At 42.2% G+C, this 24050-nt stretch overlaps 2 protein-coding genes across 16 annotated transcripts in view; both read left to right on the top strand.

Moving 5' to 3' along the window:
- The window catches only part of AK8 (adenylate kinase 8), a 104843-nt gene extending 88580 nt beyond the window's left edge, over positions 1–16263 (top strand). For 12 of the 14 annotated variants that reach the window (XM_039506663.1, XM_039506661.1, XM_039506670.1 and 9 more), the window contains 2 exons: positions 11325–11405; positions 15559–16263. In XM_039506663.1, the coding sequence (XP_039362597.1) occupies positions 11325–11405; positions 15559–15793 (316 nt within the window). In that variant the 3' untranslated portion in view covers positions 15794–16263. The remainder of the gene's footprint in view (positions 1–11324; positions 11406–15558) is intronic. The other 2 variants (XR_005589927.1, XR_005589926.1) reach the window with 2 other exon arrangements.
- Positions 16264–16939: 676 nt separating this feature from the next.
- DDX31 (DEAD-box helicase 31) overlaps positions 16940–24050 on the top strand; it is a 97119-nt gene continuing 90008 nt past the window's right edge. The window contains exon 1 of one of the 2 annotated variants that reach the window (XM_039506657.1): positions 16940–16987. The gene's annotated coding sequence lies outside the window, so the exon portion shown is untranslated. Of the gene's footprint in view, positions 16988–20349; positions 20456–24050 lie in introns of those variants that run through there. The other variant, XM_039506658.1, reaches the window with a different exon arrangement.

Genomic DNA, 24050 nt, shown 5'->3' with positions numbered 1-24050 from the left:
TGGTTATTATTTCTGTTTTATGACAAATATTCATAAAATATTCAGGACCCTTTTTTAGAACATTTACACACTTGATTGTGAAATTTTCCAGCTTCCTGGGGACACAGTAAACATATTGGGGTTCTCTTGATGGACCTTTTTCCCTCTTAATTAATACGACTTGATATTAATATTTAATCAGATTTAGTTTTTCTTTTCCCCAGAAGTGAACCCTATTAGATTTGAGGGTTTATCTGACAGTATTTAAACAGAGAATTTTTATTCCCTACTATGAAATTAGTTTCCTTTGACACATATATAAAATGACACATGATAATCCACTCTTTTATTTTTCCCAGTGCACTTTTTGGTGTCAATTCTTTTGTATTTATTTAATAACTAAATACTCTACCAATAACAAAAGTTAATGTTTAATGCTCCCCCCACCCCCAAAAAATCATTCAATGTAATATTGCATAGCAGCAACAAGGATAAAACATTATTTCTGGTAAATCTGATTGTTTAAAAGGGGGAGGGAATATAGCTTTTCTTTGTTAAGCACAGGTGGTGCTAGTGAAAAAGGGGACAGACAAGTAACCAGGACATCAATTGTGATATGAGTTTGTTAGTCCTTAACCCTGGAATTCTTGCACTGCTCAAAATTTGCTCTGCAGAATCTAATTCTTGGAGGGGAGCACGGTAAGCTTCTAAGGAAACGTTAAGATTGCATTTTTGGGAATGGATTCAGATTCCTGACCTCAGGCCTTGAGGAAGCAGAGGCTTTAGAATATCTGAGACGGGATTTTATTAACCTTACAGGTAGGGGAAACTGTGCCAGCTACACATTACTCTGAAGCAGCCCTGCTGCCATCTTACTCTGTGATTCATAAAGCACCACAGGAATGAGCTCCAGAGGGAATGCAAAGATGCTAGAATAATAGCTGAGAGTAAGAAGGAGGCAAAGAATAAAAATGAGGGGAAAATGTAAAGCAGTTTTGGATGGAGCTACTAATGCATCCAAACCCCCTGCCTATTAAGTGTAGAAAGGGTTAAAACTGACTTCTCAAAAGAAGCTTTAAAAATGTATTGAATGGAATGGAAACATTTTCTGTATATTTGAGACTGCTTTTCAATGTGCGTATGGAACATTTACACAACAGATCATTCTTCAGACCACTTTTGAATTGAGTAGCTTTCCCGGATACAATAAATGGGACCAGAACCTCAGCTGGTGTAAATTGATGCAGCTCTGCTGAGTGGAGATACACCGATTTATACCTGCTGAAGATCCAACTCACTGCTTTTGTAAAATAAATCAGCACTGATGGTAATTACCTAGGAAAGCTATATTTGTTCTCTGTATGAAAAGATGGTCTTGGTACCCACTATCAGTGATGCTGAGATAGCAGAGTGGTGTGCTGTGATGTGGGTGGGACCGGGACATTTGGACTCCCTGGGCCGCTGGAGAGTGAGCACAGCTCAGAAGTGATGCTCTTGGTCTAGGGGAGGGAGAGCCATCTGACTCTGTCATGGCTCTGCCCTACTGATTCATATATAGAGCAGCATGACTGCAGCCAGAGAGGAAGTTGTTCATCTTGCTCTCCTGGCCAGAGGCCAGGTACTTGGAATAGTGACCCACTTAGCTTCCTTTTGTAGCTATTTGACAGAAACATAGCTGTTGAAAAAGAAGAATCTAGTGTCTGGAAATAGCTTGACATCAAATTAATTATTATTGATAGCTTCATTTTCGTTGATTAACCTGTGTCTTAGATGTTATACAATGTATTCTTCCCTTATGGTTAAAGCCTAGAGGCTAAGATTGCTTCCCATAATAATACCTCACATCTTTCATCGAAGGATCTGAAGGCATTAATTAATTAAACCTCACAACAGCCCTCTTACATAAGTAAGGGATAAATACTTCACCTATCACTGAGCAGGGATGCAGAAGCAACACTTAGGACAAGAAGTAAAGAATACAATGTCCAGTCAGTGGTGCAAGCACATTAAAAGATTGGTTGGATGTGTTTCAGTAGTGGAAATATGTACAGCTCAACTAAGGGGAACATAAGCAAGACAGAAAAAATGGGGGGAGGGGAACATATCCCTCTTGTTCCTCCTAGCGGGTGCACCTAAGTATACAATTGAACTTTCAGAGGAAATTTAGGGATGCAGAATGTGCAAAAACTGAAATATGGCCAGCCTACTTGAGCTAGCACCCTGACTCTTGGAAAAACAAGCATCATCTGACCTTTAATGACCACAAGTGGTCAGGACCTCATTTTTATATCTCAACCGGAAGATGGCATCCCATCCCAGACTACTTACTTAGCCAGACCCTACGTAGCTTCTTAGGCCTGACGTGACCCAACATGGGGTGGTATGGCTGTAGGCACTTCCCACAGTTATTTCACAGTATATATTTCAAAGATCTCCTTTGAAACTTTCTTCAGCTAGAAAATTAGGTCACTGGGTGTTCAATTTAGCCAAATCCAGCAGAGATGGCGCAGGGAAATAGAAAGTACATCACCCAGTGCCAACTAAGCCTATATTGCTCCAGGGCTTTTTTACCACTTTGGCTGGCCTATGGTGTTTCCATTTCTGCCCTTCAGAAATTTGTGTGAGTGCCAGATCGGAGTTTTGCTGGTGGGAACTTCTTCAGAGAGCTGTTGAATCAGCACACTCTCCAATAGCCCAGCCTCACCTACTTTTTAGCCAGCACTACCTCTTATCTCAGTTAATGGAACTGTGGCCATGACACTTCTGGAGCCGCGTCCTGCAGCAGAGTTCCTGTCCCCAGGGAATTCCGCCACAGTTAAAGCCAGTGTAAGCTGCTAGTGAATTTAGTCTTTGTATGTCTATCTGCATGTTCCATAAGATGTATAGCACTTTGCTAATGTCTTTGTTTTCTAACTTCCCAACACTGATTTTGACAGGCTCTATTTGTCTGCCTTGGAAAAGTTGGTAATTTTTTTATTTTTGTTTTTCTCTGTCCTGAAGGTGCATTTCAGACTCAACTCGGGGTGTTTAAATATTTGATAGTAAAGTTTGCTATAACTTTAAGATCACACAAGAATTTGATCCTTGCATCCTCCTCCTTAAAACAGACTGATGTGGTGCATTGTAAATTGCCAGGAGCGCTTGCTAATTTAGTAGTTAATGACAGTCATAGAGAGTGTTTTTCTTGCCCCTGGAGAGGTTTTAGACACAGCTGGGGTAGATTTGCCACTATCAATTATGCACAGTTTTAAACAAGAAATGGCCAGCAGGGGCCTCTTTTTTGTTGTTGAGTGCAGAGCGTGCAGAATGGGAATATTGCAGCTGCTACCTGTGTGCAAGAGGGAAGATGTATAGGATTTTAAAAAAAACAAGAACAAGACGAATAGCCTGCTATTTTTAAAGTTGCTGTTTCAACTTAAAAGTTAAAATGCTGCATTAGAAGTGGCAAAGAATTTTTTAAAATCTAGGCTTTCCAACTTCATTGCAGGAGAACTTGGTCCATCACCAAGGTTGTCACAAGAACACCAACGGTCGTGTGTCATTGGTCCTAGCCTGTCTATAAATGGTACCCAGAAAGGTAGCATTCTGCATGGATCTTTCTAGCTGAGATCTTTCTTTTTATTTCTTAATAATGAAAAGTTATTTATTTATTTAGATCTGTTTTTAATGTGCTGATCAACACACTCCCAGACAGTAATTAAACAAAATGGGACAGATTTGGTCTCAATTACACTGGGGTAAATCTGAAGTAACTCCATTAAAGTCAGTGAAAATACTCTGCATTTACACCACTGTAACAGAGCTCAGAATCAGACCCATGATATATATAAAATGGCACAATACTAATAGTGGGTTCTCCAAACCATCAGCTCCAGAACCCCACTCAACCCCTTTGTCCCAGGAAAGCCCGGTAGAACAACTAGACTTAAATCCCAGAGCCAAAGACTGCTGACTGAGAACACATTGCCAGCAGCTCCCTCTTATTTTAAAGTAGGGGACTATTAGTCTCAGTTGACCGCAATGCACCATGGTATCACTCAAGAAGAGAGATTGTCTCTAGATAGGCAGGCCCGAGCTATTTAGTGTTCTGTAGGTTGAAACCAGCACTTTAAACTTCCCCCAAACATGAATTGTTAGTTAGGAGGACAGGTGTCGTGTTCTCTGTGGGAAACACTGCTTAGCAAGCAGGCAGCTGCATTCTGCACTAGTTGCCCTTTCCAAGTGGCCTTACGAGGTAGCTTTGTGTAAACACATCACAGTCATTCAGGCCTGACTGTGTCCAGGAAGAGGGAAAGGTTGCAACCTTCTTTTCAAGTCCAAGTGAAAAAAAACTTCCTAGGTAGCTGCTACTGCCTGATCATCCATCCCCAGAGAGGGATCAATCCGTAGTTGGAGAGCCAACAAGATCATCAGGGTGCAAAGCTTCATAGCAAATTTTGGGGAAATCTCCTATTGGGGGGGGTGCTAGTAACAACTCTGTCAATTCTTTTGGTTGCTTTCCCCAGCCTGTAGGAGTTAGCCAATATCTATGTGGGATGTTGCATATGGTACACCACATTCATATGTGTTACATGCACAACATTCATATTGTACATATTCTAGTCTATCTGAATGTTGGGTAGTTATGTTAAATCATATCACTGAATTTTATTATGTTTTTCCCAGAATGCTGTTCGCTCATGTATCCTATATCGTGTATTCTATTACGCTTTGCACTGTTGAACTCTGACCTTGGCATAGACAAATACAAAACCCGTCAGAAACAAAATGTATGACTAGCATGTCCTTGTACATTTTGGAGGTATCTCCATAGCCCACTGACACCTGGAATGTGATATTCAAAACAAAGATAAGGAAGGTGCAGGACAATATAGAAAAACAAGATACGGAACTGATAGAAACTGGTGGGTTGAGGCTGGGTGATGTATAGAGTGCTTTTAGCATGTAAACAACTATAGTATAAATATATATAGTCTTGAATGCATATTTTTGAATCAGAACTATCATCTAAGGTGACTGCTGGGAGATTGCTTCCCGAGAGGGCTGGTATGTATGGCTCCTTTTCATGTTCTCCTGCTTTGTCTTTGACTAATAAACAGTCTAAGCTTGGCTATTTGGTCTCTTGAATATTTTTAATTTTGAATCCTGAGTATAGCCAAACAACTGGCTTTACCTAGTTTACATAAATTTCACTAGTTCTTATCTGGCTTGAGCCTCAGACAGTTAACCCTCATCTGTGCCCCACTTTCTTCTAGACATGGGACAAGTTCTTAAATCACACCAGGCAAACTGGAAGAGATGGTAATATAAAAATGAGTGTCGTCATCATCCTGAAGACAATGTACTCTGTGGTTATGCACTAACCCTCTTATTGATTCCATATGCATGTGGTGCAGAGGGGCCAACAGCATAGAAAGTTGCAAAACTCAACTTGATGGCATCCTCAGGGCAGATGGACAACTACACAATACAAACCTCTGTTTCCTCAGATATAAAGGAGTGGAGCAACTCAGACTATCTTCCTTTGCGAGGGTTCATAGACAAGTCAGTAGCACGTTGTGCTCAGTAGTATTGATGGGAGTTGTTGTTAGTGCTGTGGAGTGTCGCTAGTGCTGCAGTGTTGTTAATGCTGCTAGAGCTGCTGTTGTTGGAGCTCTGATGTTAGCTGCACTAGCAGAGAGTGCAGCATGTTGATTCATCATCCCTCAGTGTTACTCTTAAAGAAAAAACACAGGCTTGGTTTGGTGGAGAAGGCACTCGGCCAGGTTTATTGTCGACAAAGCGTGGTACTAGTGCCCTGGCTCATTGGTTATGGGTACACTAAACACATGTATGCCTGTGACAAGGTAGAGGCTCAATCAACATAACATAATGCTGTTCTGTGGGCCAATACAAAGATGCCCCTCCTTCGACTCTCCTTTTATACATTGATACAAACAAGTTACGCATTCCATGTTTTTCATTATTATCCTGTACTTTGTACCTGCTAATTTGAAAAAAAGTCCTCAACCATTATCCTGTCATTCCATCCTTATCTTACGAGGGGCCAGTGTGTTCCTGTACCCTCTTTTGGGAATTTGTTTACGTAGTTACTTGAGAACTCTGGGTGTTCTTGTTCCAGCCTCTCAGGTCAGGAATGTGTTTACTTGGTTAGCTAATACATGGTGTGTTACTATTCTGCTAAGGCCAGGCCTACTTCGGTTCACCCTGCCAGCTATGCTTAGGGCTCCAGCAACACCTACAGTAGTTGGCAGTTAAGACAAATTTGACATGGTGACCTCATTTTTGTCAGTCACCAAGAGAAGATCCACCAGCACAACCAATGAGCCCCTAACATATGCCTAGCCTAAAACCAAAGTGACTGGGGGCAAGAAGATCTGAGGACTCTAGAGGCTGCTGGAGATGTTCCAAAATGATCTTCTCAATAATCTTCCCAAAAAGGGAAGGTTTCAGACAGAACAATAATTGGAGAACTTCCATGTCAAGAGATATTTCCTTGAGCAAATGATTAACCACTTATTTAAAAAAAGCTGGCATCTTGCCTCCTAAAGAGGAGGTATTCACTGTCTATACCAACGATGGTCCCATTGCTTCTACATTTGCCTTCACTAGCCGAGAGGAACATAGATCTAACTCACAAGTTACAGCATACAGTGCCCACAGCAGATCAGGGAGTAACTCCAGTCACAATTCAAGTACAGAACATGTTTGTTGTTCCACCAGGCGTGATTCTACCATTCTAGAAACAGTTTGCTTTGGCACTGTGCAGTTTTATTCACAAAACAGCACAAAAATTCCTCATGATGAGGAAGATTTAACACGGTCACTAGATGCAAATAACTTGAATTAACCAGGTTGTTCACCAGCCAAAACAGGTGTGTTGATCACAGTGAGGTGGATGCCATGGCAGCTGTAAAGAAACCTTCCTTTGCCTACTACATGGCTATGGCGCATGTTTCCAGAAATGCTTTGTCACAGTTGCTCTGGTTTGGAATGAAAATTCTGTCCCCAATGCTCTTGCCAGGTTCCGTCTTACTCCATGAGTCACCGTGAAGCCGTCAAAATACCATGGTGATTTATAAGGATTCAGACAGTAAAGAGGCTATACCAGTAGCAAGAGCAAAAGATGACAGTACGAGTCCTATCAGACAATCTATAGTAGTCTGTCACCAAAGCAGCATTCTTCCCCAGAGCCTCTGCAAAACCAATAGGTTCCCTCAATGTCCCAGAATGGAGCAACAAAAAAGTTCTTTGCCTTGACAGGCAATGATGGTTACCATCAATCTTATCAGTCTGTGGGACTTAACCTTACTGCTGTGCCCTAATGCTCTAAGAGATTAGATTAGTAATGTCAGATACGGTGAGGAAGAGACAGGGTTCTGATATCTCTCTCACCTTGTTCCTTTTAACTGTTTTATTTATTATTTCATTACTTGGGAAAGCTGCTAGATTGACAGCACTGAAACCTGAAGTCTTCCTACAGTCAGTGGCATATGTACTTTCCTAATATTGCCTGCCAACATGCTTGAACTCTGACATAAGGGACCACCACTAGGGGAGAGAGAATAATGTATCCATGACCCACTCGATCCTTGGCCTGTACACTGAGACTGCCAACAAGACTGCCAGCCAGTGGTGGTGATTTTTGTGATGGGGATATGTTTCCACTGGGAACTGAACTGAGACCCTACAAAGTTAAGTCATGTAGGACACCAAGCAGCAATCGATGCTAATAACTTTTGGTCATTACTGAGCTGGATGAGATTTGAATCAATGATGCAGCGGTGAAAGATCCTATGTGCTGCTCCCCCCAAGCCATCCAATCTTCTATTATGCCATCACTGTTTGATATTTTTCAATGACATATGGTTGCTTAGTTAAACTAGCAGCTTGCCAGCTCTGAAATAGAAGCTGTACCGGATGCTAATCCATCACTATAATGTATTATTCTTCTTCAATATTAAGCTACTTTTCCTTGCCTTCCTGCCTACCAACCACAGTGCAAATTTCCCATGGATAGAAGATACAACACATTGCAACACACACAGACATGATGATACCTAAGGAGAGTGTATGTATAAAAGATATTACATTCTTCAAGGGTAAGGGGCCAAGGAATGGGCCCAATCCAGTGTCCATTGGGAGTCTTTCCATTGACGTCAATGAATGCTGGGTCAAACGCTGTGCTTTTTAAAAATCTGAGGACACAATGTTGTATCTGTGAAGTATTCCAGACAGAAATCTTACCAAAATATCACTCAAACAATTGGTGGGCTTAGTTAAATTACCTAACCAAAATCATAGCCTCTTGAAGAAACTGACGCAGGGCTGGAGGTTGGTGTTTTCCAGAAACACTTTCCTGAACAGAAAGAGAATGATTATGTGCCCAAGATGTGTATTATACAGTGGATTTATTTTAAAAGTCTCTCCCATATTCCCCATTAATGGGATAGGTTGGGCAGCCCTTAATCACATGAGTAAGCCCCATTAAGTTGCACAGGAAGACCCTATGTGTATTAGAAATCTCTCTCAAACTGGTATAATCTTTCTAGTTAGAAGCATTTTAACTGCAGTCACTAGCTAAATATATTTTCTCTTTTACATTTTTCCATTGAATATATTGCTCATGAGTGATGAGCCCTAGAGACTGATATTCTCTTTATCCACAGAACATGTACAGTATGTACTGTTTGGACAGTGCAGTGCAAGCTTCTGCACACCCCATGTAGGCCTAACCCCTGTTCTGAAAAGGCCATCAGATTTGATTCTGTGATGTTGTATGTTATATTCCGTCATGTGTTGTTTTGGGGAAAAAACACATCTTAGAAAAGATGTCTGTAGTCTCCTACATCTTCCCCCTACACTTTTCTTTAATGGTGACACCAGACTGGATAATAAGAAGCATCTTGTATAAAAAAAGATGAGTCTCAGACAAGGCTTTCAGAGTTCATTTTGTTAGCAGCTTTTTAAGTACAATTTTTAGGCTCTTCTGTTTCAAATACCATAATATTTTTTGAGTTAGTAACTATGAATGCGACAAGCTTTCTTGATATGCCAGGTTATAATCCTTTAACGGTTCTGTTTATTTCAGAGTATAATAGGGAGCCGTATCAATTATCAGGGCTGTATAAACATTGTACCACTCTACTAGAATATTCATCTCGAGATATATCATCAGATGTTACCTATTCTGACAATCACGTTTTTGTGCCATTGTTGGGCAACAGAAACAAAGAAAAACAAAATGTTAGAGTGTAAGGGATAAAAGAATGTTGGAACTGTGATTCTTTTCCTGTCTTTAGAATCTTGGAGATCTTGAATGTTTTATTCCAGCCTGTTATTTTGTTACCACAACGTGAATAGAAGTCATTATCTGTAAACATTTGAAGAGAGAAATGATTTTCATAACTATAAGTCCTACAAAGGATTCTAGTAATCTGTTATATGCATGCCAAGGTAAAGCTCAGCCTTTCATCTGGTCTGATCCCACCCAGTCAGTGTAAAATGTTTCTTTGGTGAATGTCTAAAGCATACAGTATCTTTTGTGAGGCAGACAAAAATGAAAATAGGAAGTCTGCCCTTGAAGGCAGAAGAAGTTATTGTATTGTAAATAAATCCACATTTGAAAGCCCACAATCTTTTTTATTTATTTTATTTTATTTTATTTTATTTTAAGTTTAGTTCCACAAGTTTGGAAGGAATTTTTTTTTGTTCTTTTAAAAAATCATTAAATGTGACCCATATGAAAAATTTCCCTTTATGTGACATCAGCACAGTCTGTGGAATGTCCCACAGCCTAGTGATTTACCTCTACTCTTCATAAATGTATTTGTGAGAATTTTCTGCTTAAGAGTTTGAGCTTGAATATAAAATTAATAAAAACATTACATTGAGGTTCACTGATTTAGGAAGATAATTGTATGGCCAGGGCAACTCTATTTGTTTCTTTCAGTTGATACTACAGTGTAGCTCAGGGGGGTGGTATTAGGAGCACGCCTACCAGATTGGGCCCCAGAGGTGAGATAGCTGCTCCTCCACCTATTTTCTCATGGTTCATGGATCACATCAGGACTTAGGCAGAAGATGGATGTCAGGATGTCCAGAGTGAGGCAGCACTGCACGTGCCCAGAGATAGAAACTTAGGTGCCTAGGGAACTTTGACAGAGATAATGTAGATGTCAAGTGAGTTTAGGTGACCACCAAACACAGGTTTTGTGGATCATGGTGGTGCCTAAAAGGGGGACTTAGGTGCCAAAGTCTGGGGTTTAGGTGCCTAAGTACCTTTGTGGATCTGGATCTAGGGTCCGATTTTTACAAGTGCTGAGCAACTGCATCTCCAGTTATAGGTAATGGGAGCTGCAGGTGCTCACCCTCTGAAAATCAAGCCCTCATTGTCTGCCATGTTGGCAGTCTCAACAGAGGAACCAAGTGTTGAATGCACCATGGCAACCAAACTCCTCATAGCAGTGGTCCCTCCGGGTCAAGTTTGAGAGAAAGGACAATTCTATGCTGGCACCAAACAGTGATAATTAGTATGTGATGGATACCAAATCTGATTCCCTACACTGCTACAGAAGGATGTCTGTCGGGGTGGAGTAGCAGGAGTGGGATGTAGAGGGACTTGAATGCTGGGGCACTGTGGTTGGAAGTAGCCATACTGCGATGAAGACAAAGGGAGAAGAAGACAAACTGGGTTCTACTTAAGATGTCCACTGGCACAAGCACTAGCAGTCATACAATGTTGCTGGGGGGTTTTACAGAAGAAGAAAAATTGTAGAATAAGGGAGCAAACTCCATCCTGCAATTGGAGACACTGTTACAAGCTGAGCTATTTCTCTGTCCTTGAGATTCCACTGAAAGGCTAGTCATTGGAATGATCTTCCATCTGGCTCTTGCAGAATATTAATATGACTTGAACTGTGAATTGGGTTTAGTGAGTGGATTCTGAGAAAGTCCAGAGGTAGCACTGACTATTGGATGGCAAATGAAATGTGGAACCCCCTGGCAGATATATGCTTAGCCTGTGGAAATCAAGTATGAATCTGCACTATATTATTTGTTATACACGGGCAATATGCTTGGTTTTGTATAGGACACGTATCAAATAGTCCCCAGCCTAAGGAGTTTATAATCTAAAAAATACAAGTAAGACCGAGATGTAATGAGTGAACCGAAGAAAAGAGTTTCTTTACATGCATTATGCCTTTTGACATTGACCTCTGGGTTGTTCAAAATCATTTCCTTTGTCATTGTGTGTGCATTCCTGTAGTGTAAATATTAATTCATACTGTGAGTTACTATTCTGAGGATGTTAATGCTGTTCCTTACTGTTTGTCTACAAATAGGATATTTTTCCTGAATCTCCCATCTGAATCTGTCATGGAACGTCTCGCTCAGCGGATGATTGATCCAGTCACAGGAGAAAGGTTAGCACTAATGTCTCGTGTTTAACAATTTGTAAGGCTGACCAGGTGGGTGAGGTAATAACCTTTACTGGACCAATGTCTGTAACTTTGTAGGGCTGTCAGCAAGACAAAAGCCTCTGACAGGCTTTGTAGAAAACTAAAGAAAATCAAGTAGACTGTGCTCTTGCTTAAGGATTCCTGAAAAGGAAAAGGTCATTCATAGCCCCTCAGGTACCAGCACTCCATGCAGGAAGTTCCAGACTTCAGCTCAGTGCAATTTTAAATCTCCGATATCAAAATCCATAGCAGCAGTTGATCTAACTTCTACATGTTCCATGAAAACTAAAATGGGTGGCAAAATAATGTTTAGAGATGATAATGCTGTAAACCAGACTGCAATCAGGGAAGGCTTTCCAGCAGAGGTACCTGGACATCTGGCCACATTTGATTTCCCCATTCCCACTGGTGGCTGCTTGTGTTGTGAAATATTAATGCATTTGTGCCTCAATAGATCAAGCTTTTATCTGAGCCATTGGATATGAGCTCAAGTTTCATATGTGACAGCTCTTCATAATGGCCGTCACTCCAGCTTGGTGGGGTCAGTGACCTTCAAGCTCTACTGCCTGATCCATCCTAACTGTTCTAGGAATAAAGTAACAAGGAAAACTCTTCCTAAATTCCTTCCAGAAGTGGTGCTTGAATTGCACCTTACATTTGTGCTTTATTTTTGTAAGTAGCGCATCCATTTGTGAACAATATTAAACCCCCATGCTGAGAAACAGCAAAACAATATTTTACAATCCAAATCTATTGGGAAAGTATGTCTTACTGCCTTCCCAACACTGAATTAATGACAAATGCTGGGAATCTTTTAAATCCTAGTCCTAAAGGGTTAAAGGCATAAATACTGTATTTATGTCAAAGTGGTACACTATTATTCAGACATTTCACTCTAGGTGCAACATGTAATTTGCTGTAATTATTCTCCCTCCTTTTGTTCTGGTAATAAGTGACACAGTTATTCGGCAGAAGTTAATGCTATGAAGCAAATCATTCCCACATCTTTGCATTTCTTATCATTAGGATTAGTCTGTACAGTATCTGCTCTAGTTAATAGGCTTTCAGGCTTCGAGTCTTGGTTTTAGTCTTTCCAAATTCATTGTGAATTGATGGAAATATGTTTTAGATGCTACATCTAATCCTGGGCATTATGCTAGTGCAGCACTAGATCCAATGCAGGGAAGGGAGTAGGCTAGCCCTCCATTGGATTCTAACTCGTAGGAACGTAGGATGAACACACTAGATCCAAGACAGTATCTTAACTGGACTCTGCTTTTCTTCTTGGTTTTGTATTTATCCAACCATCTTATCTACATGTAAGTCTTTTGCACATAAGACTTGCTTTCAGGGTGATACAGTGAGAGGGATGAAGTTGTTTCTTCATTTGAGGAAAAGAAATAATTCATCTGAAATAGGACTGTGGCATCAGTTCTGAGAACCTGTTTACAAAGCAGTTTTTGTGATCTTCACAAGGCTGTATCATAACTTTGGAAACATGGGTAAAGCACATTTTGGTTCCAGCTACACAGGCAACCCAAACTATTACAGCTTTGCTAGGGGGCTCAGGTTATAAACATGTTCCTCTGATTTACTAAAAATTGCGGTGTAGATGATTGGGCTTTTGCTATTAATTCCAGAAAGTCAAAATCCTATGCCTTTGGAAGGCATTGTTAGAAATATCCACAGTCCAGCTCAGAAATGGGTTAACCGTCTTCCTCTCCCCTTCCCATACAAATAAACGCTCTTCAAAGACAGATTGATGGTGATCCTAGAAAATCCTAACAGGATTTAATATATTCTACGTGGTATCCTCCATGAGAGACAGGATCAGGAGAAGGGTGGCTTGTGTCTTCTTTAGCTCAGTGGTTATGGGCTTTGGGCCAGCAGCATTCTGTCGAGCTCTTTCCAGCACGTTGTAAACTTGAAACCCTTTGAGAACCAAGCAGCAGAGTACTAGAGCATCAGATTCCCAAACCTGAGCCGGCTTTTGTAGGTGACAAATCTGAGGAATTGTAACAGATTGAAGTGTCACTAGAGGTGGTTTTGGAATTAATTGATAAACTTAACAGTAACAAGTCACCAGGACCAGATGGCATTCACCCAAGAGTTCTGAAAGAACTCAAATGTGAAATTGAGGAACTACTAACTATGGTTTGTAACCTGCCCCTTAAATCGGCTTCTGTAGCTAGTGACTGGAAGATAGCTAATGTAACGCCAATATTTAAAAAGGGCTCTAGAGGTGATCCTGGCAATTATAGACTGGTAAGTCTAATGTCAGTACCGGGGAAATTAGTTGAAATAATTGTAAAGAATAAAATTGTCAGACACATAGAAGGACATAAATTGTTGGGCAAAAGTCAACATGGTTTCTGTAAAGGGAAATCATGTCTTACTAATCTATTAGAGTTCTTTGAAGGGGTCAACAAACATATGGACAAGGGGGATCCAGTGGACATCGTGTACTTAGATTTCCAGAAAGCCTTTGACAAGGTCCCCCACCAAAGGCTCTTACGTAAATTAAGTTGTCATGAGATAAGAGGGAAGATCCTTTCATCGATTGAGAACTGGTTAAAAGACAGGGAACAAAGGTTCAGAAAAAATGGTAAATTTTCAGAATGGAGAGAGGTAACGAATGGTGTTCCCCAAGGGTCAGTCCTAGGACCAATCCTAATCAACTTATTCATAAATGATCTGGAGAAAGGGGTAAACAGTGAGGTGGCAAAGTTTGCAGATGATACTAAACTGCTCAAGATAGTTAAGACCAAAGCAGACTGTGAAGAACTTCAAAAAGATCTCACAAAACCAAGTGATTGGGCAACAAAATGGCAAATGAAATTTAATATGGATAAATGTAAAGTAATGTACATTGGGAAAAATAACCCCAACTATACATACAATATGATGGGGGCTAATTTAGCTACAACTAATCAGGAAAAAGATCTTGTGTCATCGTGGATAGTTCTCTGAAGATGTCCATGCAGTGTGCAGCGGCAGTCAAAAAAGGAAAACAGGCTGTTAGGAATTATTAAAAAGGAGATAGAGAATAGGACGGAGAATATCTTATTGCCCTTATATAAATCCATGGTACGCCCACATCTTGAATACTGCATACAGATGTGGTCTCCTCATCTCAAAAAAGATATACTGGCATTAGAAAAGGTTCAGAAAAAGGCAACTAAAATGATTAGGGGTTCGGAACGGATCCCATATGAGGAGAGATTAAAGAGGCTAGGACTTTTCAGCTTGGAAAAGAGGAGACTAAGGGGGGATATGATAGAGGTATATAAAGTCATGAGTGATGTGGAGAAAGTGAATAAGGAAAAGTTATTTACTTGTTCCCATAAGAACTAGGGGCCACCAAATGAAATTAATGGGCAGCAGGTTTAAAACAAATAAAAAGAAGTTCTTCTTCACACAGCGCACAGTCAACTTGTGGAACTCCTTGCCTGAGGAGCTTGTGAAGGCTAGGACTATAACAGGATTTAAAAGAGAACTGGATAAATTCATGGAGGTTAGATCCATTAATGGCTATTAGCCAGGATGGGTAAGGAATGGTGTCCCTAGTCTCTGTTTGTCAGGGGGAGGTGATGGATGGCAGGAGAGAGATCACTTGATCATTACCTGTTAGGTTCACTCCCTCTGGGGCACCTGGCCTTGGCCACTGTCGGTAGACAGGATACTGGGCTGGATGGACCTTTGATCTGACCCTGTACGGCCGTTCTTATTAGGCTCTGCAACAGGCCAAGCTCAGTATACCCTTGAAGTCTTCATAAACATTCAAATTCCTGCTAACAGAGCCCTCAAATGGGAGACTCTTGTTCAGTCACCTATGGGATTGATTGTGCCAAATCAGTATTCAGGACTAGATCACTTCAAGAAAAACTCGTATCTTCAAGTGTCTAGGATCCTTGACAATAATGATATCAAATAAATCGGAAGTACCAACTTGTCCTGAACTTGCCCAACATCTTTTTGACAGAGCCTAACTGCCAAGCTAGTTGCCCAGCAGGGGACAGCTACTTGGATAAGCAAAAACAAACTATGTATTTGGTAACATCTGTCACTTCCCAGATTTTCATTATGAACTGAAGTGGGGTTTGTGTCTTATCTCTAGATATCATGCCATGTACAAACCAGCTCCGTTACCAGATGTCCAAGCCCGTCTCAAGCAGAACCCTAAAGACACTGAAGAAAATATCAGGATTTGCCTGGAGACCTATTACAGGCATGCTGGCGACTTGGAGGAGTTTTATGAAGATGCCTTCTACATCAATGCTGACCAAGACCCTTATGTTGTCTTTGAGTATATAGAAAGCTGTATTGTTAAGCCCCTTCCACATAAGTCCTGACATATTAAAAACAGCAGTTCCAGCTAGTCCAAAATGCTAGCAGGCAATGTCAATTAGTTGGTGACTTAATACACAAATTTATGAGGCTAAATTTTTTTGCAAAAGCTAATATTAATTAAAGGGATGATTTCCCAAAACCTTATAAAATGAAAAGCTTGTTTGGATTTAAACTTTCCCCTGCAGTGTTTGCAACCCAAACATTGCAGTATTGGGCTAGTGGCGGGGACCTAGAACTCAAATGGACTGGCATTGTCCGAAGTGAGTGAAGTGCAGAGAGTAAACAAACAACATAAACGGTGAAAAGTTTAGCTGGTTTGAGCTCTTTGTTTTAATAATCCCAGAGGATGAGACGGGAAGGAAGTTCATTTTTTAGAAATGATGTTTAAACTGCCTCTCTTTTCCAGGTGGGTGATTCAGTGAAAAGTGTGAACGTGTTTTCAGGAAATACGTTAGCGGCAGCTTTGTCTCATGTATGTAACACACATGTAGCATGCATGTTTGGAATATTAAACCTATTTGAAGTGTACTTGTCTGGAGTCATACTCACTGCCTCCACACTGCAGCTAGACCACGTGTGCTCTGCGCAGCTGCAGTTCACTGTATGGCGTACAGATAGGATGATGACGTTTATCATCATGCTATTCTAGGATTTAAAAAACAGGGCACTAGGGCTTTGAAAATTAGGATCAGTGGTAGCAACCACAGAGTCTGAAGTGTTGACAGAATGCAAGCACTTTTACCCCCGTCACTTAAGCTTGCTGTGAGTAAGTGCAGATGAGACAGCAGTAAAAACACCTGCATGTTGTCTGCACAATAGCATCTACTACTGCAGGGTTATAGCTCCTAATACAGGGACTGGGACAGGCTTCCCAAGGGATGCAGCAAGTGAAGCTAAAACAAAAACATCTATTAACACACCCACCAAATGGGTCGCAGATTCCTGTTTCAGAATTAAATTAAAGAGATTATCTCCAGCCATTGAGACATGTACTAGAGCCCTCCTTCCTCATGGAGTGAAAAGCCAGGCTTCTGTCCAGCAGACACTGATCCTGCTCCATTCCACCTGAGACTGCCTTAAACTAGCCACAACTGAACTGCCAGAGCCTAATAGTAGCCATTTATCAGGAAGTAGCAGATAATGATTCACACACACTCTCTCTGGAGCAAACCAGAGCCAAGGAGCAGCCATGCCAGGTAAGTTTGTCTTCAGTAGAAGATGCTAGACTTTAGCCTATGCTAACCACACTGCACTACTGTTAACTAGATCACTCCATATCTAGGGCAGCACTGATTCCCTCCTGATCCTGGGAAAGGGTTGGAGGAACAGCAGTCTGCAGGGATTGGGGAAAAGAGAGGAGGAGAGTTAGACCCTTTATCTACCATCCCTATGTGCTCTCAGTGCAGAGAAGGCACTAAAAAATGAAAGGGGAGCTTCCCCAGGGTCTTGACGGGGGGAAGGAAGGGAGGCTCCTACCTTCTCCTTCAGGAGCTGTGTGTTCCCTACCATGCAGTCCCCCAAGAACTCTTAGTCTCCAAACAATTTCTGCCTGGTCCAGATCCAGTGCTTAATTTGCAATGAAAGAGGTGCCAGGGCTCAAGCAATTTTTTTACGTTCATAACTGATGCCCCAAGCCAAAGGTGCTAGCGCTCAACCCTGGCAAGCCCTGGCACAAATTAAGCACTGTCCAGATCACGGTAAATAAGTTTCTATGCTTGTGGCTGTCAGGATCATGTTTGTCCAAGGTTACAGACAAATCAGCAGGAAAGCCCCTGTAAAATCCTCTCCCTGCACATACAAAATACATAGGTGAGCTTCTCCATTAGCCAAAGGGCCCAGGGGACACTGCAATGTTTGGGATATTTGGGGTTCAGATAATTAGCCTTTAAAGCTGAGATTTTTTTCAAAGCTTTCTAAAAGATTAAAAAATGAGACTTGGGTGTGCAAATGACTAGGCAATTTAGAAAATCTCAGTTTAAGTGTCTGTGTTGAAATCTAAGAAAACTAAGGCTACTGGCACCAGCAGCGTGAATCACTAATGAATTTTGTGCCAAGAAATTCCAAGCCACAGCACCAGGGGACTAATGGTGAAGGTAGTTTACACAGGGCTGGGGCCTGACTGCAGTATCCTCGCATGAGGCTGGGCCGGTGCATTTGTAACAGTCCCCAGTTACAAATGTGCTGTTCGGTAACCAAGTTAGACAGCTGTTTTTTCCTCAATGGATACAAAGACATGCTGTAGCCTCTATGTGTAATTGGGAGCCCTTCTATTAATAATACATAGAAGCTCATCTTGCTAATATTGCCTCCGTTTGAGTGTTCCTGCTAAATATTTTGATAGTTGAAATGGATCAAGACTGCATTTAAATACTGTTTGCGCTGCAAGTAGGGTACAAAAGGGACAGTGCATCTTTAATTAGACAGGTACATCTGCTTAATTAATTTAGCTGTAAAGCCCTTTTTCCTCTCCATTCTTTCATCTACATGCGAATGCTATATTAGTTCCACTCTGCTGGTTCCATAGAAACTGAGAAAAAGAGCTCATCTCATTGAGATGCACTTGGCATGTCTGTGCATGGAGTCTCAGGTCAATGGTCAACCCCCAAGGGTTTGCAGCAGGCCTGAAGTGCAGCACATAAGGGTTAGCAGAACATGCTAATACTCTTGTAGAACTCTCCCTCAGAAACAACTAAAACAATTGACATTCATTTAATTACTGTAAATGAAACAGCCCCTTGCATCACTTTGCATAGTAAAGCCTGTTAATACCAAAAAGGTTCAGTGGATGGAAGAAGGAATTAGGCTTTTATAATTGGAATATGGCATTTTAAAACCAATTTGGAAACTATGCTTGAGTTTTATTAGCATCTTATTCTGGCCAAACAAACACTAAGCAACAAGAAAAACAAGGCAAAGAGGAGAAGGTAGCAGCACAGCAGGGAAAGAACTTCTTACTTATTCTGCAATACTAGTATAGATCTGACACATACAGCTTGGATCTTCCCACTGTGTTGCAAAGCCGCTTTGCAGAGAGGGGTGTTCGGAGGTTGTATTGCACAGTGCATGTTACACTGTTAATTGTGGAGCTTGGCAAAGAATGAAGTAGTCCAATTGGTGCATAAACTTCCATGTGCACCTGTTGAAGAAAGGAAGTATTTCTTCACACAACGCCTAGTCAGGGCCACCCAGAGGATACAGGGGGCCTGGGGTGTTCGGTGGGGGCGCTTCGGCGGTAATTCGGCAGCTGGGGGGGTCCTTCCGTTCTGGGACCTGCCGCCAAAGTGCCCCGAAGACCCGAGGCGGGGACCCCACTGCTGCCGAATTACCGCCGAAGCAGGACCTGCCGCCGAAGTGCCGGGTCTTTGGCAGTAATTCGGTGGTGGGGGAGCCCCCCGACGCGGGTCTTCGGGGCACTTCAGCGGCGGGTCCCGGAGCGGAAGGACCCCCCCGCAGGTGAAGACCAGGAACGAAGAAGCTCCGGTGCCCGGGCCCCGTGAGAGTTTTCCAGAGCTCTTGGAGCGAGTGAAGGACTCTGCTACAGGGGCCCTGAAAAACTCTCGTGGGGGCCCCTGCTGGGCCTGGGGCAAATTGCCCCACTTGCCCCCCCGTCTGGGCGGCCCTGCGCTTAGTCAGCCTGTGGAACTCTTTGCAGAGGATGTTGTGAAGGCCAAGATAACAGGGTTAAAAAGATAATTAGATATGTTCATGGAGGATCGGTCCATCAATGGCTATTAGCCAGGATGGGCAGGGATGGTGTCCTTAGCCTCTGTTTGCCAGAAGCTGGGAATGGGCGACAGGATGAATCGTTTGATGATTCCCTGTTCTGTTCATTCCCTCTGAAGCACATGGCATTGGCCACTGTCAGAAGACAGGTTACTGGGCTAGATGGACCTTTGGTCTGACTGGGTTGGCCATTTTTACGTTCTTATAAAATGACAGATCCTGGAGCAAATCACCCTGTAGGATGAAGTTTGAATGGCTGGAGGCAGGAATCTTGTCCATTTGATACTGTGTCAGTGGTGGACCCCCACCTCTCTTGTAAACGTGAAACAAAACCTGGAGGAGGGAGAAGGTACTTATCCTCACTAGAGGAATGCCAACAGTGAGTCTGCAGGGATGGGTGCCTGTGCAAAACCCTAAAATAGGTAGACGTACCTTCAGAAGTAAGATGCTATAGAAACAACAAGATCAATGGGTGGAGGGAGAGAGAAAAGAGTAGTTCAAGAGATCAAATAATAATAAAGGTAATAATTGGAGATATACCAATCTCCTAGAACTGGAAAGGAGCTTGAAAGGTCATCGAGTCCAGCCCCCTGCCTTCACTAGCAGGACCAATTTTTTTTTTTGCCCCAGATCCTTAAGTGGCCTCCTCAGGATTGAACTCACAACCCTGGGTTTAGCAGGCCATTGCTCAAACCACTGAGCTATCCCTCCCCCTAAACCAAAAAGCTCCCAGGAATCCTCCTGTGCTCTGAAAACCTTGTTAGGATAAAACTTGCCTGTAGTTCAATGGGTTGAGACTATACGTTCTGTCTTGATACCATTTCTTGCACCCCAGGCCTGCTTCCCCTAGATGCAGCTGGAGATGGGTTAGTCTCAAGTAAGAACAAACTGAGGTCATGACCATGAATTGCCTCTGGCTGCATGGATGCAGGGCCTAAGAGGTAATTTTTTCCTCATTTGTAGGGTTTTTTTTTTTTTTTTTTTTTTTGTTAATGCTGAAATTGTTTCCCATCTAGAAAATGACTTGGGTTACTCTCGCCACTCTATAGGAGAGGCAGTTTGATTCTTTGGGGGGATAGGAGAGGGAAACATGCATCAGGTCGCTTCACTCATATACAGGAAGGCGGTGCCTTGGTGTAATGGCTAGCACTTCCTCTGCCTTTGCTTCTCCATGCAGGGATAATGTTTAGTTTAACCCTCATAACCCCGATGAGGTTGGTACCATTTGCAAAGCATTGCAGATATGTAGATGGAAGAGTTACACATTTATTTTAAAGAAAAAGTGCACCTATAAAAACCTTTGGTGACAATAACTAGTTTTGGAGTGTTCTCTGCAGGTAGAGTTTAAGATGTCCACTAGATGTTTGGAAGCGTTCTGTTATTTTTCTTAGGTTAATTTTGTCAGAACCAAGTTCAGGGCCAGCTTTAGCAAGTGCAGGGCCCGGTTTGAACAGTTTCAAAGGTGCCCCAGCAGGGATGACTGGGAGAAAAAAAAACCACACAGACACACACAGCGGAGCTCCTAGTCTTCGGAGGTGGGTCATTCACTCGCTCCGGGCCTTCGACGGCACTGAAGTGCTGCCAAAGACCCGGAGTGTCGCCGGGTGAGTAAAAAATAAAAAGGAGCCTCTAGCCAGGGAAGGGATTCTCAGACACTTGCCCCCGGCGGCCCTGCCACTAGGCGCGGGGCCCTCTTAGGCGCGGGGCCAGATTCGGGGGAAATTGGTGGAATTGGCCTAAAGATGGCCCTGATCCTAACCCTAGCTCCAAGTGCCCTACCCATAGGGACCCTAACCCTAGCTCCAAGTGCCCTACCCATAGGGACCCTAACCCTAGCTCCAAGCGCCCTACCCATAGGAACCCTAACCCTAGCTCCAAGCGCCCTACCCATAGGAACCCTAACCCTAGGGCGGGAAGCCCTACCCATAGGAACTCTCCAAGTTGAGGGCACTGGAATTCTTTATATTGCATCCTAGCTGTGTGATCATCCTCTGAGGCGGTAGCAACACCATAGAATGTGTTTGCTGTACAGTAACTAGATGTGTTACGAAGAAGCCCATAACCAAGAACATGGATCTAACATTCAAAAGCAGCATTTACCAATGTAAAGAAGTTCTCTCTCACATAAGGCCTTGCACCTGAATGATCCAATCAGAGCCCCTCATCCTACAATCAGATCAACTAGCATGGACCCCTATGGCTAAGCAATGATCACACGCTTACACTGTGATGAAACCAATATAGCAGCCTTACTTCTATTCCTTTTTTACTTTAGTGGGCCCCCAGAACCAGAGCATGTACTCTAAGGACTGGTGATAGTGAATGAAAAGATAAGATTACAGGCTTAACTTTTTATAGAGCAAATTCTATGCATAATAAAACCTAAATCCCTGCTTTAACTTAAAAAAAAATCCCCCAGTGCAACCTGTAAAGCTGCTAACAAAACCTACATAACCATCATGTCTGTATATTTGGAAGTGGATCAAGTATATTTCATTTATATTTACTAGTTCTAGAGTTGTTAGTTCTTTATCAGTTTTAACTTACAAACCTGTGGCCTACTCTTCTCCCCTGCCCCACACACACCTATTGGACCAAATATGGACGTATACCTTTCAGCAATGAGTCTTGCCAACCGGAGAATAAATATAAATCAAAGAGCACATGAGTCTGCTTCACACACATGACTTGTCAACCTCAAAGCAGGTATTTACTGAGTTAGGAACAGGAAAGACGTCCAAGATTGAAAGTGGTAACATGAAGGCCTGTTTTCTTGTTGACATTCGAACTGTCTGTATATTTCAATTTATTGTCAAGATGACAGAATATAAAATCCAGTCATTGTTAACCATGAAGCCGCTCTGAAGAGCTATCTTCTTTAAACCACCCCCCACTTCTCCCTCGACTCTTGGGAACCCACGTTTCTCCCCTAAATCCATCCCCTTATAATGCACACATAATACAAGAACTAGTCTGTTTATTTGGCATAAAAAAAAGGGTAGGATTACAATACTACTGTTGCAGTATACAAAACACATCATTCAAGTTTGCTTCACATTTACAAAAAGTGCCATCTATACAGCATCAATATTCACAGCAACTTTGTCAGACCCCCTTATGAGCTGAATTTGAAATACAAGGGAAATCTAGGAATTGAAGAGATTAAATAAATAGCCTTCCATTCAGCCTGGTAACTGAGTGGCCTGCCAGCTAAAATGTTCCCACCCCAGAATGTATTTAAGTGGCCTTTAGGCCTGAAAAGATCAGTGAATAAATGTAACTTCCAGCTCCATCATTAGGTCAAAAATGCATCAAAACTTGAGAACTCCTCTTTGAACCCTTCCATGGCCCTCAACTTTCCCTTGGCAGGGCCAGTTAACTGCAGTAATATTAAATAAAGAAAATACCACAAGGATTGAACATGGCACCATCTGTCCGAGACACCGCAGTGTGTTAGTTCCTCTATGAAGAGGTAACTCCAATGCTATCATCTACCTTCTGGCGTATCCCACTGAAATCTAGGATAGCATAGAGAAAACCTTCACTTCTAGCCTTGACCTGCAGTGTAGTTAGCACTAGTAAGTAACCCAGGTACTACCCAAGAGGTGGCTGCGTTCAGCAGTGGAAGCAACACCCACTGTGTGGACACAGTCAGATGCCACATCAAGGGCAGTAAGTAGATATCACATACAAAATCTAAAGCAGCAGAGGCTCCGGATCTTTTGAATTAAGAGTGTACGTTTTAGTTTTTAACGCTATAAGTAAAAATGGTGAAAAGCCCAATGTCCCACTTGTGAGAATAAGAGAATGATATACAACCGGATACTGAGGGTCTGGGAGCATTTTCAGTGTAAAAATATTCACACACTTTGTACAATTTCAAGCTGAACACAGAGTTTAGGATTAGGATAGGTGTTAATTTTAATTAAAACATTTACACATAGCCCTGCTTCACTACAGTTTAATGCAGACACTAGGTCACTGCACGTAGTTCTGGGTATACATTAGTTTCTATGATGCATGAAAGGAACTAGCCAGGCTCGAGGTTTACACAGACTGAATTCCAGACGCACTCTGTATTAGAGCAGGGAACTTAGCCGGAACTTATATTGGAAAATGCCAATTCATCAAAACTGAAATGCTGTGGAGACCTACCTGTTTTGATCAGACTTTCATTAGGTCTGATTCAGGCAGAGCATGGACTTGAACCTGGCTCTCCCATAGCCTAACCATTAGGGTATTGCTTGTTCTGTAGTGTCTCTGTTTGACTAGAAATGCTATACCTGACCTGGCAAACAAGAGTTTGATCAAACTCTTGAGGGGTCTGCTGCCTGAATTCAACCCTGACTCCTCCACATCCCAGGAGTGCACCCTAGCCACTGGGGTATAGAGTCAGTCTCTTTCTGGCCCAGCGAATAGTCATATGAAGTGGAACAGCTTCAACAGGAGATTGTGTGTGAGAGAGACTCTACACCTCAGTGATGAGGGCACTCACCTGGGATGTGGGAAGTCCAGGATCTAGTCCTGTCTCTGAAT

Source organism: Mauremys reevesii, linkage group 19 (genome assembly GCF_016161935.1).
Source record: "Mauremys reevesii isolate NIE-2019 linkage group 19, ASM1616193v1, whole genome shotgun sequence".
Lineage (NCBI taxonomy): Eukaryota > Metazoa > Chordata > Testudines > Geoemydidae > Mauremys > Mauremys reevesii.
The sequence above is the reverse complement of the archived record's forward strand: the minus strand, read 5'-3'. Positions and strand labels throughout refer to the sequence as shown.